Source organism: Helianthus annuus, chromosome 1, assembly GCF_002127325.2.
Source record: "Helianthus annuus cultivar XRQ/B chromosome 1, HanXRQr2.0-SUNRISE, whole genome shotgun sequence".
In the NCBI taxonomy this organism is placed as follows: Eukaryota; Viridiplantae; Streptophyta; class Magnoliopsida; order Asterales; family Asteraceae; genus Helianthus; species Helianthus annuus.
In genome coordinates, this window is record NC_035433.2 from 98,036,531 (window position 1) to 98,053,634 (window position 17,104).

At 45.1% G+C, this 17,104-nt stretch overlaps 1 protein-coding gene across 1 annotated transcript; it reads right to left on the minus strand.

Moving 5' to 3' along the window:
• Positions 1 to 2,117: 2,117 nt before the first annotated feature.
• LOC118491079 lies at positions 2,118 to 3,028 on the minus strand. Its single transcript, XM_035988541.1, has 2 exons — positions 2,811 to 3,028; positions 2,118 to 2,724 (listed from the first exon to the last, which is right to left on the minus strand). Exons 1-2 carry the CDS (start codon positions 3,026 to 3,028, stop codon positions 2,118 to 2,120), a joined length of 825 nt encoding a protein of 274 aa, XP_035844434.1.
• Positions 3,029 to 17,104: the final 14,076 nt, after the last annotated feature.

Sequence of the window (17,104 nt, forward strand, 5' to 3'; positions counted from 1 at the left end):
TGTGTTTACTTTAGTAATTGTTTGTTTTGGGACTTCCACAATGAAATCAACCAATACATGGGCTTTGATTGCTTTTCTTGGGACATAGGTGATGTTATGTTCACCTGGTTCCATTGCCCACTTAGCTAATCGTCCCGAGTTTTCCGGTTTTTCAAGCACACACTTAATAGGTTGGTCGGTGACCACTTGTATAGGGTGTGCTTGGAAATACCTTCGAAGCCTTCTGGCTGTTTGGACTAGGGCTAGAGCAAGTTTCTCCAGGGGAGGATATTTGATTTCAGCCAATTTTAGAGTTTTGCTGAAGAAATAGACGGGTACCTGAAATTTGTCTCGTTCGATGGTGAGGACCGCACTTATTGCTTCTTCATCAACTGAAAGGTATACTGAGATCAATTCTCCCGTTTCTGGGGCTGCAATGTCAGGTAGGGAAGCTAGGTGCTGCTTCATCTGGTTGAAGGCTTCTTCACCCTCCTCAGTCCATTTAAAGTCTTTTTTGTCAGAGCATCCTTTGAGCGTTTTGAAAAAAGGTAAAGACCTTTCAGCCAATTTTGAGGTAAAACGCTTCAAGGCTGCAATCTTCCTGTTTAAGCTTTCAACCTCCTTTTTCCTTCGCGGTGGTTTGGTTTCAAGAACAGCTTTCACCTTGTTTGGATTAGCCTTAATGCTTTGTTTTCCCACAATATGCCCCAGGAACTTACCTTCCTCAAACCCAAACGAGCATTTCTCAAGGTTAAGTTTCATATTGACCTTCCTTAGGTTCTTGAAGGTTTCTTGGATGTCATCGAGCATTTTATATTCCGTTTTGCTTTTGATCACCAAGTCGTTGACATATGCCTCCATGTTTCTACCAATTTGTCTTGCAAAGGCCTTGTCAAGTAGGCGTTGGTAGGTTGCTCCAGCGTTTTTGAGGCCAAAAGGCATCTTTTGGTAACAAAAGATTACCTTGTCCATATGAAAGGCGGTCTTCTCTTCATCTTCTTTCTTCATGAACCCTTGTAAGCATCAAGAAAACATTTGAACGGGTAACCGGTGAGGGAGTCAACCTTGAGATCAATTTCTGGTAACGGGTAACAATCTTTGGGACAAGCCTTGTTAAGATCCTTGAAGTCTATGCACATTCTGCAAGAGTTTTCTGGCTTTCGAACCATGACCGGGTTTGCAACCCAGGATTGATACTTGACTTTTCAGAGAATGCCGGCTGGTTCAAGCTTTTCAACCTCTTGGCACGTAGCCAAGCTTCTTTCAGGTGCTAAACTTATTTTCTTTTGGACAACGGGCTTGACATCAGGTGGTATTTTCAACTCTTGTTCAGCGATGCTTCGAGGGATGCCTGTCATATCTTCCGGGCACCAAGCAAAGACATCACTATAATGTGTCAACAACTTTTCAAGATATGAGAGAGTTTCTTGTGAAAGGCTTGGATTGACCCTTATCCTCTGCTCATGATACTTAGGGTTTATAATTAGCCCTTGCTTGTCTTCTTCACTTTTGGAACTTTCTCCTTCAACCATGTAGGCCTCCTGAGTAGGTTGAAGGGTAGCGATTCCCCTCTCGGTAGGAAATTTGACAGTGCCATGGCCAACTGACATAGCCATGTAAAATGCACACTGCCCCGGCCTTCCAATGATCATATCATAATTTGAAGGTATGTTGATGACTACAAAAGTGAGAGGTTGGATTTTCTTCTTCTAACCTTCGCTGAAACAAACATTAAGGGTCAGCTACCCTAAAGGCTTGAGAGGTATGTCAGCGATACCTTTTATGGAGGTCCCGGAGGGTTGGAGCATTGAATGCTCTTCATTGCTCAAACGGTTGAAGAACTTCTCAAACATGATTTCGGTGACAGCCCCAGTGTCTATGTACGCTCTGTCTGTTTGCAACGTTCCCACAATAGCCTCAACCACAAGGGGGTTTGAAAGAGGGTCTTTTTCTGTTGGAGGAAAACAAACACACTGAAGCTCCCAAGCTTCCAACCGTTGCCTTTTGTGTGGAACCTTTCCATTAAAATCCACCATGTTGACTTCTTTGCCCTTTCCTTCGGCCATTTTGTTACTTACTCCCTTCACCAAGTGAGCAAGTTCCCCAGACTTAACGGCTTCCTCGATCCTTTTCTTAAGCTAGAAGCAATCATTGGTGTGGTGCCCCTTTTCTTTGTGAAATTCACAATATTGGGTGGAATTCTCGTTCTTCCTGCTTTTAGGGAGAGGTTTAGGAGGCCGAAAGTTTTGCTTAACTTCTTCTGTAGCAAGGATTTCTTGAGGGGTCTTGGTAAGGGGTGTGAAACTTATGCCTTTCTCCCTGTTGGAAGGGTTCCGGCCTTCAGACCTTCGTTGCTCTGAACCCTTTTGGCGTCTGTCATAGGAGTTATAGTTCCCCCTCTTTCTAGCTGGGCTGTTGCCTCGCCAGCTGGATCCCCTTTTCCTTTGCTCTTTAATGTCTACTGCCTCCTTTCCCCGGATGTGGGCTTCAGCCCTCTCGAGAGCTTCTTCCAAGGTCTTGGGTAGAGATTTGTTGAAATCTCTTGTGAGATATTTGGATGTAATGGCGTTTATAAAACCGGCCACTCTCATTTTTTCATCTGCCAGGACATACGTGAGACCTTCCTTTTTGTACCTTTCAATGAACTCTCGAAGGCTTTCATCACCCCTTTGTTTTATCTGAAAGATTACTATAGCATCTTTAACGTATCGCCTCTGCTGGGAGAAATTCGCCAGCAACCCTTTGCTGAGATCATCAAAGCTTCAAACGCTTCGAGTAGGTAAATCATTGAATCTATTTTTCTGGCTGATCCGACAAGGGTTTGCATGAACATTAGACAACATTCAGCATTCGACCATTTCTCGATTCTAGCTGCACCAGTGAAGATTTGAATATGGTCTTTAGGGTCTTCAGTCCCATCATATGTTTTGATGTGGGATGGCATCTTAATCTTCGTTTGAAAATCATAATCGGCTATTTGCAGTGAAAAGCATGAGAGGTTACTCGGCTTATAAGGCTTGGCCAAATCTTCTTCGACCCTGGCACCCATGTTGCTACCATTATTGTTGTTCCCTTGAGTGGCCAGCACCTGATTAATAAAGTGCTGTCATGGGAAGCTGGCCATCATCTGGGGCATAAAGTTGAAGCCTTGAAGGCTTCCGGGTGCCGCTGAGCAACTAACTCCCATAGGAGTGCTCATAACGGCACTTCGTGCCAAAGGGAGTACGGACAAAGCTTGTTCCCATGTAGTTGTCGTTGAGGGTGGAAAGCTTGTCACTGGGGACTGTAGGAGTTGGTCAAGGGTCAGCTCGTGGCCCAAAGGAGCACCGTTTGTAGTTGGTTGGGACGAAAAGAGAGGAAATGATGTAGGATCTGGCCTTGCGGATAAATACGGGTTAGGGTTTGGAGGAGGATTACTGGAACCAGCCTCATCCCTAGACACAAAAGGTTGTGAGTTTGCAAAAGGAGGGATGGGGGTTCCAGGAGATCGGGTTGGCTCTGGTTCATCATAATCTAAACGAATCCTCACTCCCTTGTCTCTCTCCCTACTCACATATTGGTTGAGGAGAGACCTCAACTCGAGGAAATTGTTGGCGAACCCCTCAGGGGTAAGTTCAACATGTGAAGGGGTGCTAGAGACACCAACATTAGGGAAAGGGACCCCTGATCTGGATGGAGTGGGGGTGTTGAAAGTGAGAAACTCGGGAGTGCTCCCCGGTGTCGAGAAAGACGTAGGTATAGCCACGTGAGCTTAGCTAGTACTTGGGGTAGAGGTATTTGGAAAGTGATTCACTTCTACCGGAGATTCACTTTCCGACATGGAAATTTCAAGAGGATGGAGCTACACTACAAGGTCTTTTGAAGAAAGTTAGTGGCGTAGCCCCACGGTGGGCGCCAACTTGTTGATGCAACAAATAACAGACCAAGGATAGTAGTTGGGCTGGTTAGGCAAAAGAGTTGAAGGGTTCAACTTTGCCTAACGCAGTTCGTAGGGTCCCCCCACGTTTGCAAGACGTGGAGAGAGGGTCACTAGTTTAATTTTGTTGTTTGCTCGAGATCCTCAACTGAGGTATGTTCAACTTCGGATGCAGGAGCAAAGGGAATATGTGTGTGTTGAATGTGAAAGAAAGTGACTTGCACAAAGCAAGTATTCGAGAACAATGACCAGAGATTTCGGGAGTCAGAGCTGGTCCTGGAATGTTTTTCTCACTTAATGAAGTGTCACATTAATAGGGAAAGCCATCTCTCAAAGAGGAAGCTATTTGACTAGTAACCATGCTTGTAGTGGGGGTTTTGCCCTTTTGGGGGTTGGAGCCTTTTGACCTGCGGATAAAAGGCTGTGCTCTGTGAACTCGTGCTACTTTTGCGGCTGGGGAGTTTGGTGAAGCAATCAGAGATGTGACTTGCTACTGTTCGCGTATTGTTTTATCTATACTCTCGGATTTTCAAACTTTGAACCTTTTAAGCTTTAATATGTCTAAGTCATTTTATTTGGTCTTGGGCTACCCCCGTCATCAGCATGCAAATTCACCTAAAATATATATACACATTAAATAGGCTTGCATGAAAAGTGTCTAATAGTGTTGTGAGGGGAGTGTGAGTATCATGATGTTTTAGAGGTGACAATTACACAGATGAAAAAAAAGATCCAAAGTCGAACTCGCGACTATATAAGAGAATATCCAAACTTTCGTTCTTTGTCACATCGAATAATCAATGAAAGATACACGTCATGTTTTAAGGTATTTAAGTATTTTTGGACTCTTAAGAATATCAAACTATATCGTTATCAATTAAAAGATTCGTAATGACATTTAATATTGCATTGGATATATAGATGGTATGCATCTGTCGAATACCCAAATCCCTGGTGATGTTCAAAGGGTCTTCGCTGACGTCGGGATATCCCAACCTTCGTTGCTACAAAAAAGTAAACCGTTAGCTTCGTCACGGAGGGCCCCGGGAGGGGGATCCGTGACCAAGCTCCGGCATGAGAATAAGTAAACTTGCCGGAGAGTATGAGAAGCTTATTCCGATGAGTATGATCACCGGAATATTCCTCTATGGTGTGAATCTAATAAATGTGTGTGTATTTAATGTGGAAGGATATTGATCGGAATAAATGAGAGAGTTATTAGTGTAATACCATGAGTCGGCCCTTTGATCATCTCCTTTCTTCCTTATATAACCCCGAGACCTTATCTCCCATGTGGGATATCTTACCGAGACGATCTAACGGATTCTGTCAGTCTTCGGGGGGCTCAGACACGTGTCTGACCCCCAACGGTAGGATTATTGCCTCATTTAATGTTTCCGGTTTAGGAAGTACAATGCCAGCCAAGATCTTCTTCATATCATGTATTAAATGCTACCTGTATTCTCGGATCATTTGTTTCCTGCTCATTTTCATATAAGGGAAACCTTAATGGGCAAGTTAAACCCTCTTTGGGCCTTACCTGTTGGGCCCACATGATAGCAGCCCAAGATGGGTAAATGGAGCAATCCATTGGCCCGTTGTCAAGTCATCTTTAGTCCCTGGCTCTGAGGCCCAAAGCTCATGATCCGGGGCTGAGTCACAACTGTTCAAGAGAAGTAATTTTCTTAGATTGAGAATGTGGGCCCGTTTTTTGGCTAATCATTACTCGCCCCTTCTTTTTTCGAGGCTCATTAACTGCCAAGTATCGAATGTCGGGGGTTTAATCCCCTTAATACACGTGCACAATTTTCAAATTTGTAGAGACGGTGATGTGACGTTTTCTCCCTGTCATTTTTCTCTTTAAAAACCCTCATTTCCTCTGAATTTTCTTTAACTTCCATCAGTTTTTCCTTTCCTTCTTCTTTCCTCACATTTTTTCGATCACCGTCCTTTCCTCTACCATGAGCCGTATCGGTCGCTCCATGATCCGGTCTGTTCTGACGGCGAAGGATTTGGAGTCCTCCGTCGATGCTTACAAGATACCCAAACATTTTTCTCCTACTTTACCAGGCCCTAATGACGCGGCGGAGTGCACACCCGATCGAATCGTTCTTTAACCTTAGCGTTTTCCTGTTGTGGCGTCCGGTATCCCCTTTCTTCCTTCAACATAAATTTATTACGTCACTTCAGGGTTCATTTCTCCCAATTGCACCCTCTAGGGTTTATGAGGGTGGTACATTTTGAGTTATCTTGTGTGGCTGTCTCCGCCGAGCCATCTATTCCCCTGTTTTGCATGTTTTATAAACTGATTTCTGATGGGGACTAGTTCACCTTTGCCAAACAGAAGAATAGTGTGTCTCAGCCTTGCTACTCTTTCATGCTGACTTCTACTTACCCTAAAGAATAGAAGATTAGGTTTATCTTTGTTTCTGCTGCCATGATACCAGAGTCCCCACCACTAAGGGATGTCGAGGCTGTTATTGAAGACAGTGTTCCTATTTTGTCTGCTGACGAGATCGTCCAATGGAAGCGCATGTACGAGAATCCGACAAGAGCTTTTACCTTTACCGAAAGGATCCTGGCTATGAGAGGTCTGAGCCCCTCCTACTCGGTCCGTCCTAAGGCCTTTTTTGGCAAAAAAAGGTATTCTTGTGTCCCTAACCTGTTGTATTTGTTTTTGTTTCTTTTTGGTTTATGTAGTCATCTTTAGCATTTCCTTTGTGCAGAGTTGACTTTGTGGAGGTTGCTTAATGGGGATTCCTGAGATGTTAAGTTTGTGGTTGGTGATGAGGTTGAACTGGGTTTGAACCGGGGTGTTGAGATGCAGGTGACTGGAGGGTCCGTTCAGGCCGGGGGTTTTATTGCTGTGGAGGGAGATGAGGGGGCTTCTTTTGTTGGAGAAGAGAGTTCCCCGGATTCTCTTCGAGTTAAGCATTCTAGTTATGAAGATGAAGAGGACCTTGAGAGCCGTTTGGCTCGCAAACGAAAAGCTGCTAGTCCCAGACAAGCCCTGGCCCCGCTGATATCAGGCTGCGGCTCTGGAGTGCTAGTGGGCCCCTCCGTCAACAAAAGCTGCTTCCGAACTTCCCCCTATTGGGGTTAAGGGTTCTTTGTTTAAGCACCTGCGGTCGTCCATCTTTGTGAGTGAACCCTTGTTGGTGAGTTTATCTTTTTACTTGTTGCCTTACATTCGCTTTGTTTTAGGAGGTTTCTGATGTTCTTTCTTCCTTTCTTTGTCTGAGTAGGGAAGTTCTCATGTTCCAATAGAGATCCCTACTGGCCCTTCCTCTTCCCGTGTTCGAGACAAGACTCCCGAAGTAAGCATTGCTCGTATTGCCTTAGCTTTTGAGGTTTCTCCTCATCATGCTACTGGGACCAGCAAGCCTTCTCACTTTGAGGGTTTCACTTCCCGATCTCCTCTGGCTCTCTTGTTTGCCAATGCCCTTCCTGCCCTGTATGTTCCTAAGTGGAAAATCACTCAATCCTCTGTGGTGGGCAATCCTGAAACTGCTCGGGACTTCTTGACTCATGTTGTTCCTCCCTCCCATAAATTTATGAATTCAGCTTTGAGGGATGATCTCTTTGATGATCAATACAGCATGTCGCTTTGCGAAGGGTTTTTCAGGGGTGTTGGCATGTTATAGCGAGTTGATGATCTGAGGAGGGAGAACGAAGGGCTCAAGAGTGATCTTAAGACTTCTCAAACCGTCGCTGCTGAGCTTCGGTGTCAAGTGGTTGAGGCTGAGTGCAAGCTACAGGAGGAGAAGGTACATAACCTTTCTCCTCTCTCTTCCCCCCCCCCCCCCCCCGTTTTTGTTTGATTCTTTACGGATTTTTGTGATGTCTTTTGTTCAGGGGGCTGGTGTTATGCTGGAGCACAGACAACGATCTTGGGAGCGGGAGATGGCAGCTTTAGTAGAGGAGAAGGAAGGGTTGGCCGCGGAGCTGAAACATCTGAAGGAGGTAGATTCCGTTTCTCAGGAGCAGCTGAACACTATGTATGCTGATTATAGGATAACTTCTGATGATAATCAGAGGTTAGCTAGGGAGAAGCATTGGATGATTACTGAAGGCTTTGGAGCCTTTCTCACTGCCGTCTCTCAATCGGAGGAGTTCAAGAGTAGTCTTGAGCAGGTTTATAAGGCGTACCGGGATGTTGGATATCAGTCGGGCCTGAAGGATGGGTACATTTACTCTGCTCAGGGCCTGAGCAGGAAGGAAATTTCGCTTTATAATTCCAAGACCAAGAAGCGGTTGTCTAAGCTGGACAAGGAGTTTGGGGGTAAGACCCCAGCCCTTCTTGAGAAGACCCTGGAACATCCCGTGATATCCATCGATGAACTGAAAGCCCTGCTCGCTCCTGCTGGTCCCTCGTCTCCGAATTCTTTGTCTGGGGGTGATTCCCAGTAATTTCTGAACATTAACCTACTTCGATATGGTTGTAATCTAAACAATTATGCACTCTAGGGTACTCTTAACTTTTTTGATGCTTGGTAGGGGTTCTCCCGGTACTTGATTGCATGACTACTAGTTATCCTTCAACTTTGCTCTTCTTAGGTTTGTTGCTCCTCTCTTTTTTTTTTTTTTTTTTTGCATGTCTTCTTACTCGGAGCTTGTTCAAGATCCTTGGTTATTTGTAGCATGTTTATAGGAAACTGTGTTTTAGTCTGTCTACCAGGCTTTCTAGCTTGTATATTAGCTTTTCTTTTTAAGGCCAATAGGGCTTCCTGTTATACATTCACTTTGTAATTTGTACGTGAAAAACTTCTTTTTGTAGTTTGTTTACAAAAGTATGTTGTATTCATGGTTTGCTTTATAAACCAGGATTGTCTGTTCGAGGACAATTGCTGGACAAGTCTATAATGTAAGATTATGTTTTTGGCTTGTTTGTCCGTTTTCTTTGGGTTAGCTAGACCCTATTTTTCCCCACAGCCGGGCGTTTGGTATGTTTGGTATACCTTGTACACGTGTATTTGTTTGTTGTTAGGTTTATAGCCTTTCTGGGCACGTCTGCCTTAGTATAACACCTGTTATTTTGCCAAAGGGGGACAAGTGGGTTGTCCATTTGTCATTCATTTCTTGGGGACTAACTTTCCCAGTACAAGTTTTTACAAAAGATTTTTTCTTGGGGTAAGCCCCTGAGAAGTAGTTAATCATTACAAAAGTGGCTCCCTGGCCGTTTTTCCTGAAAGACCTTTTTATGTCTCACATGTGATACTTCCTGAGCTGCATGAGGTTCCATGTTCTTGGGACCTCTTTGCCTTGAATCGTCTCCAGCTTCCAGCTTCCTTTTCCGTTTGCCCATGTAACCCGGTAAGGTCCTTCACAGTTGGGCCCTAGCTTTCCAGTGTTCTCCTGTAGGCTGGCCTCGTTTGCTCTTAAGACCAAATCCCCCGGGACGAGGTTAAGCTTTTTCATTTTGGCATTGTAATAGCTTTCAAGCTGTTTTTTGTACTTAGCTTCCCTGACTGCTGCCACTTCCCTTCTCTCTTCGAGCAAATTCAGGTTCATCCGGAGGTCTTGTTCGTTTTCAGCCTCCCTGAGCTTCATTCTGGCAGTTGGGGATCCTATCTTAGCCGGGATGACGGCCTCCGTCCCATACATTAAGCTGAAGGGAGTTTCCCCGTTGCAGTCCTTGGGGGTGGTCCTGTATGCCCATAGCACAAATGGCAATTCCTCCAGCCATCCTTTTTGTTTCCTCCCGAGTCTCCCTGTTATTCCCTTGATAACGCTTTGGTTCGCTCTTTCCACTAGTCCGTTACTCTGGGCATGGGTGACGGAGGTAAACACTTGGTGTTTGTGCATCTGCTCGTGCCATGGCCTGAAGGGTTTTCCAGCAAATTGAACTCCATTGTCACTTACCAGCTCCTTTGGGACCCCGTATCTGCAAATGATGTTATCCAGCACGAACCGTCTCATCTGTTCCCCGGTTATCTTTGCTAAGGTCCTTGCCTCTATCCACTTTGTAAAATAATCGATGGCAACCACCACGTACTTAACCCCTCACGGGCCTTCCGGGAATAGCCCAATTATGTCGATGGCCCACTTCTGGAAGGGCCAAGATGTTGAAACAGGTATCATTGGGTGTTTGTGGCGGTGCGTCATGGGTGCATGGATCTGGCAATTGTCACATCTTTTGATCTCCTCTGATGTTGTCTCATACATTCGAGGCCAATAGAATCCCGCATTCATCGCCTTCGCCACTACTGTCCTTGGCCCTGAATGCATTCCACAAATTCCCTCATGTATTTCTCTGATCACATACTTAGCCTCTTCATTATCAACGCACTTCAGGGATGGGCCCAGGTATGACATTCGGTAAAGTTCTCCATCAATCACCTCATATTGTAAGGCTTTGACTCTTACCTTCCTAGCTGCCCAGTCTCCCTCGGGTAATGTTCCGTCTCTGAGGAACCTTACAATCGGTGTCATCCATGTCTCTTGTGTGTTTTCGATCGCAGCCACCTCTTTTGTGCCAAGAGAAGGGGAAGTCAGGACTTCCACTTCGACTTCTCTCGCTAGGTGGTCAAATGCCACGGAGGCCAGCTTACTGAGGGCATCGGATTTTCTATTTCTCCTGCGAGGGATGTAATCTAGTTTAAAGGTCTTGAAAGCCTTAGCTGTTTCTTTTACCTTTGCCATGTATCGAGCCATTGTGATGTCTTTAGCCTCATATTCCCCTTTGTACTGTTTGACCACTAACTGCGAGTCTGTACTAGACTCCACATGTTTTGCTTTTATCTTTTTGGCTAGCCTCATCCCTGCTAAAAGGGCTTCGTACTCTGCGGTGTTGTTGGTATTCTCAAAATCCAGCCTGATGGCATAGGTTAGCTCAACCTCCTCAGGACTGATCGACGTAATGCCCGCTCCGCTACCTTCTTCGCTGGAGGCCCCATCTGTGAGCAGTTTCCACACTGCCTCGTCTTCCTTCTCTTTCTCTTCCCTCTCCAGGGCTTCCCACTTTAAAAGTTCTTTTTCTTCATCCTAAGGGACCTCCGCCAAGAAGTCGGCCAGTATTTGTCCCTTCATGGCAGTTCTGGCTTTGAATTCCAAGGAGTGTTCTCCTAATTCGACTGCCCATTTAGCCAGTCGATCCGATAACTCCGGCCTCCATAGCACCTTTTGGAGGGGTTGGTCTGTCATTAGGGTGACCTTGTGTCCTTGGAAGTATCTTTTGAGTCTCCGGGACGCGAAAACAAGAGCTAGAGCTAACTTCTCCAGGGGCATATAGCGTTCCTCAGGACCCTTGAGGGTCCTGCTGATGAAGTATATTGGTATCTGCTTCCCTTCCCGTTCCACCATCATAACCGCACTTATGGTTGTTTTTGAAGCAGACAAATACAAAAGCAGATCTTCCCCGGGCACCGGGGTAGCTAAGGTTGGAAGCTTGCAAATGTAACCCTTCATTTCTTGAAAAGCGGTTTCTGCCTCAGAGGTCCATTTAAACCTGTCCGTTTGAAGGCAATCCTTCAGTACCTTCATGAAGGGAAGGGTCATGTCGGCTACCTTTGATAAGAAACGGTTCAAGGCGATTAACCTTCCATTCAGCTGTTGAATGTCCTTCAGGGACCTGGGGGATCGCATTTCGGCTACGGCTTGAGTTTTCTCCGGGTTAGCTTTGATTCCGCCCTTAGTAACCACTACTCCCAGGAATTTCCCCTCTTCTACCCCGAAGCACCACTTCCCAGGGTTCAGCTTCATATTCACATCTTGCATGGTTTGAATAGTTTCAGCTATATTAACTATCATGGCCATCTCGGTTAGGCTTTTTATAACAATGTCATTGACGTATACTTCCAAGTTTCGTCCCTGTTGTTCTCTAAAAAGGGTATTCATGAACCTTTGATAGGTGGCTCCAGCATTTTTGAGCCCGAAGGGCATTTTGGTGTAGCAAAATGTCCCTTCGTCTGTGATGAAGGCGGTCTTTTCCTCGTCTTCCATCGACATCTGTATTTGATGATATCATTTGTAAGCATCCAAGAAGCACTTCAGGGGGTACTGAGATAAGGAGTCCACTTGGACGTCTACCTCTGGGATGGGGTAGCAATCCTTGGGGCATGCTTTGTTTAGATCTTGAAAGTCGATGCACATCCTCCACCCTCCGTCTTTCTTCTGGACCATGACCGGGTTAGCAACCCAAGATGGGTATTTTACTTCTCTTACTATTCCGTCTCTGAGCAGCTTCCTGGTTTCTTCACTAGAGGCCCTCCTCTTGCTGGGGCCCGTGCTCCGCTTCTTTTGCTTGACTGGTTTTGCCCAGGTGTATGTATTGAGTCGGTGTTCGATCAAGCTTCTTGGAATTTCTGTCATGTCTCCATGTTGAAATGCAAATACGTCTATGTTAAGAAGAAGCAGCTCCTTAAGAGCACTTTTGCACTTGTCACTCAGGTGACTTCCCACTTTAACTGTCTGCTTCGGGAACCTGTCACAAAGGACCCACTCTTCGACTCCATCCTTCTGGAGTTTCTCAGATATTTCCCCCTCAGATACAGAAGAAATTACTTCATGTGCAGACTTTACCCAAGCCAAGCCTTTTGGCGTTTGGAACACTAAAGCTCCATGTGGGGTTGATGCCTGTGCTTGCAGATCCCCAATCCCAGGTCTTCCCAGGATTGCATTGTATTTTGAGGGTGCTCGGACCACTGTGAAAGTTAGGTTTATAGTTCGGACACGATCTCATACCCCGACTGTAAATGGGAGTCTGATCTTTCCCAAGGGGTGTGACACACTATTGTTGAAACCTACTAAGGGGATAGAGTCCTCCTCGAGCCTATCCCTTACGTCCCTGTCAAATCTGAGAAAACAGTGCTCATATATTACCTCTACCCCGGATCCCCCGTCCACATGTATTCTGGCCACCTTGTGGCCGGCTATTATGGCTGAGATGTTAAGAGGGAGTCGCTGCACCTCGTCTTCCTCCAGGTGTGGCATCAAGATGGGAGCTTTCATGTGATATGGGGAGTCCAGAATTCTGGACTTTACACTTCTGGTGGTATCAAATTCATCCCTCCATCGAATCATGTCTACATCTGCCCTTCCAGGCTCCCTCACATCTTTCCCTTTGCGATCCCCTCCTCCTTCCTTAATTTCCTTAACCAAATGGGCCAGTTTACCCATTTTCACCGCAGCCTCTATTTCCCTCTTTAGATACATACAATCATCAGTTTTGTGACCGAACCCCTTGTGGAAGTCACAGTATTCATTCGGTTGTGCCTTTGGTCCTGGTTTTATGGGTGGTGGTCTTGGGAAGGAACTCTTCACCCTCTCAGTGGCTAGTATTTCACTTGGAGTTTTGGTGAGAGGGGTGAAGCTGTCGGAGTAGGGGGATGGGCCTCTCCCCCGAGGCCAATATGGGGAATACGAGGGCCTCGTTCTATCATGCAACATTCTATCAAAAGATGGTTTTCTTGAGTAAGGTGTACCTTTTTCGGTAGGTTTTGCAGCTGGGTTGACCCTTCAAGGTGGGGTGTCCATCTCCTTAGCTTTGCTGTTGTGTCCTTGCCCGTGACAAAGGCTCCAACCCTGTCCATGAGGTTGTCAAACGAGTGTGGGAACTCCTCCCCCAGCTTCTCGCATAGTTGTGCGTGTTTTAACCCATTAATGAAACTTCTGATCTTCATGACCTCCGGGACGTCCTTGATATTCATGCTTTCCTTGACGAACCTCTCCATGTATTGATCTATCCACTCATTGTCCCTCTACCTTATGTGCAAGATTTCGTTTGGGTTCTTGACCACTTTTCTTTGCTGGCCAAAGTTCCTCATAAACTTTTCACTTAGCTCTTCATAGCTGTCAATCCCTCCGGGGGGAAGGCTGTCAAACCAGAGACTGGCTCCCTCCGTCAAGGTCTGCACAAACATATGGCACCAAACTGGCATGGGCCACCGTCCCAGCTGTCCTGCACCCTTAAAGGCATGGAGATGGTCCTCAGGATCTCTTGTCCCATCGTACCGGTCGAAGTTTGGAGGTAGCTTCGTCTTAGGGGGCATGGGTGCTTCGGCGATCCTCCTAGTGAACTTTGAGATCTCAGCTAAGTCCCGAGGGAGGTAAAACTGATCTAGATTATCATCTTTTGGATTCTCCTTCTCTTTTTTTTTCCTTTCTGTTTCTTCCCTGTAATGAGATCTTCTCTCTCCTTAGAGGACATCTGCCTTAGGGCTGTCATGAAGGTCTCCAGAGGATCATTGCCACTGTTTTTGCTTTGTGGATCCACCCCTTCCTGGTTGGATGGTGTATCGAAGGACAATCTAGCCCTGAGGCTGTCAAGTTTCTCTTGTCTTTCTAGGTCTTCAAGATGTTTTTTCAACTTCTCTCTGTGCATGGCAACAAAATCTGGGGTAATGGCTTCCTCCCTTTCCAGGGCCTCCACCTAGTTTTCATTCTCTTCCTCGTGGGATATGTCTTCCACTGTGACTTTATCATAGTCGTTCTGCACCGTCTGTATGGTACGTGAGCTTGGTGGTGTTGCCATGTTGCTTCTCGTGAAATGGGCTATCTCAACGTCAGAGTTTTGGAGTGGGAATACCAGTGTAACATTTGTGCTTGTAATCATTATGAACAGTTCAATTATCAATAAAACAATGTTATTTGATCCCAATGTCTGTTTGGTTGTGTTTTACATTTTTCATGTTTTGACTTTTGTTCAATTTCAAACTCTACATCGCTTTCTAGAGAATTATACGCAAACTGGTGCGTAAACGTACTCAGTTTAATGCGACAAATACTCCGGAACATCAACATATACTCAACATACCTTAAATAACCTTTACGTAACTTAGAAATAAGTTTTGAAGGCTTTGGTATGGCAAAAACAAGTTAAGTCGCTTACAGGGACTAAACTTGACAAACTGCGAAAGTATGCCAACTCGAACTGTAACGAACATTCCGGAACATGTCCATAAGTTAAACATACCATAAATATCCTTTACATAGCTTAGAAATAGCCTTTGAGGGGTTTGGTATGCTAAAACAAACTTTTGGATCATTCAGGGGCTAAAAGTGTCAAAAAGTGCACAAGTTTGCACTTTCGCGCATAACTTACGTTCTGAATATATAAGGACATCCAAAAATTTATGTAAGCATTATAATATTATGCCTTAGTGTTTGGCATGAGTAAAATCCATTCATCGCGTCATTTGGATCATTTTTCGCGCTTATGCGCATTCCGTCGTAATTAACCGAACATCGCGATCGTACGGCCAAACGAACCAACATCCGGAACATTTTTGAGCATGTTTCATGTCCACAATGTTTAGGCATCATTTTAGGGCCCTAAAGTTGGCTTTACGGGCCTTAGAAGTGTCGGAAATGGCTTGAATACATAACAGGGACTAAAACTGTAATTGCTGAAAGTTTGGGCGGATCAGACAGGGCCAGGCGGCCCGCCTGAGCCTTGTGTGAATCCTGACGCGGGTCGCGTGGGACATGCAGATCAGATAAGATCGATTAGTCAGCAAATCTCAGCTGATTAAACCACAACCACATGATTTCACTTGCCCTTTCAGCTCACTAAGGGTCATTTTCAGTAACCACAACTTTTCGACAAGTGTACGCACGAGATTCGATCACGTTTTTCAAGAAACAATCCTAACGGTTCGGGAAATACAATAAATACCCCACCCCCATTCTTGTAAAAACCCACAAAAATCTGATCTAAGCTCTAAGTTGGAACCTTTGTTTCATACCTGAGCTATTTTGATCTAGATTAGCATTCGGGGACCCTCCGTAAGTATTCTTTCGTTCTTTTATTCGTTTTTCGAGTCCGAAAGTCAACGTTTTGTTGACTTTCTGCATTAACCAGCCTATGGTCAACCCGAAGTTCATTAGAACTTCATAACGTGAGCGTGATCACGATGGTTATAGTCCGTAGTGACTATACCTACTGATTACCACGTTATCTAGGCTCAGTGACGAGTCGTAGTTTCAGCCAAAATGCGCATTCTTGCGTATTTTATAACCAAACTACTCGCGAGCATCAAAGCCGTTTGTTTTGGTGCCAAACCTGTTTTCTAAACTTAGTTAAGCATGTTCTAACATGCTTAGCTTGTCACTTTTAGTATAGTGCTTATATATGGTCGTAAGGTAAGCGGTCTAAACCATCGCTTATACTTTCGAACCCGACCCATTTGGTCGGTCATTAGGATCCGACCAAACACATTAGGTGACCATAGCTATAACCTTCCGAGGTTATACCTTGTGGTCACGATGTTAGGCGTTCCAAACGCGTTCTACGCGAACGACGCGTTAAGGTAGCATAAGCTACCTAAACGGGTCGTGATGGGTCGCAAGCACTTAGGTTAGGTTCCATTTTAGTATGTAGGCTTTGTTAGACCATATTACACGAGTCTCCATGCTCGTTTGGTTTACGAACCCGCATACTATCCGATCCTTCCGATTTTGGTCCGGTATATTAATATAGCTACCTATTAGGTGCCGTTTGATATTCCGTGATCTCTAGCATTATCTGGTTATTATACAAGGTGTAAGTCCCGAAACCGAGATCACAATGATATCGCACAACTCGTAAGGTGGCGGAATCACACAAACAAGTTGTAAAAGAGACAAAGAAGAAAGGTAGGATGATTAATATTCAAAAGCTTCAATCTTGCATACAAAAGTTGTTTGCCTAATACAAGATATTCCCAAAGTCACCCACCATGCACCTATCACATCACTTACTATTTATAGCAAGGGATTAGGGAGTGTGCTCCCTAACCCTAGGCCCATAATTACATCACTAAGCCCAAAACCCTTACATAACCCATTACACCATCTAAACCACTTACTCTCTTATCCATAAACCTATAAGGGCCCAACAATCTCCCCCTAGGTTTACTGGATAAGATAATGCATCAGACACATGGATTAGAGGACCAGGAGGAGGATCAGCAAAGAGATAGTGCTTTAAGATGTTGGCAGCAGCACTTGTCCATGACTTGGCACATTCTTCATACTTCTCGCTGGTTTGAATCTGATGGTTTGAGAGAACCAGAATGTCTTCCTCATGAAAACTCATTAGGTCATAGGAATTTGGGATCCGGATAGATTGCTCTTCAGTGACAATCACAGCTTCTGCCATTGTAGGGTCATAAGCCCAGAATTTGAAATTTTTCATAATTCCTTTTCAAATTTTCTAGTGAGTGGAATGATTTTCTCTTTGTCAGTGGGAGGCCAGATGATTGATTTCACAGTTCTTCTTGTGTAGGAGTC

Excerpts from the sequence above, each read along its gene's own strand:
- LOC118491079 (XM_035988541.1), bottom strand. The coding sequence starts at position 3,028 with ATGGGTGCCAGGGTCGAAGAAGATTTGGCCAAGCCTTATAAGCCGAGT. Across the intron at positions 2,725-2,810 it reads AATGCTGAATGTTGTCTAAT|CAAAGGGTTGCTGGCGAATT; the intron begins GTTCATGCAAAC and ends TGATGATCTCAG.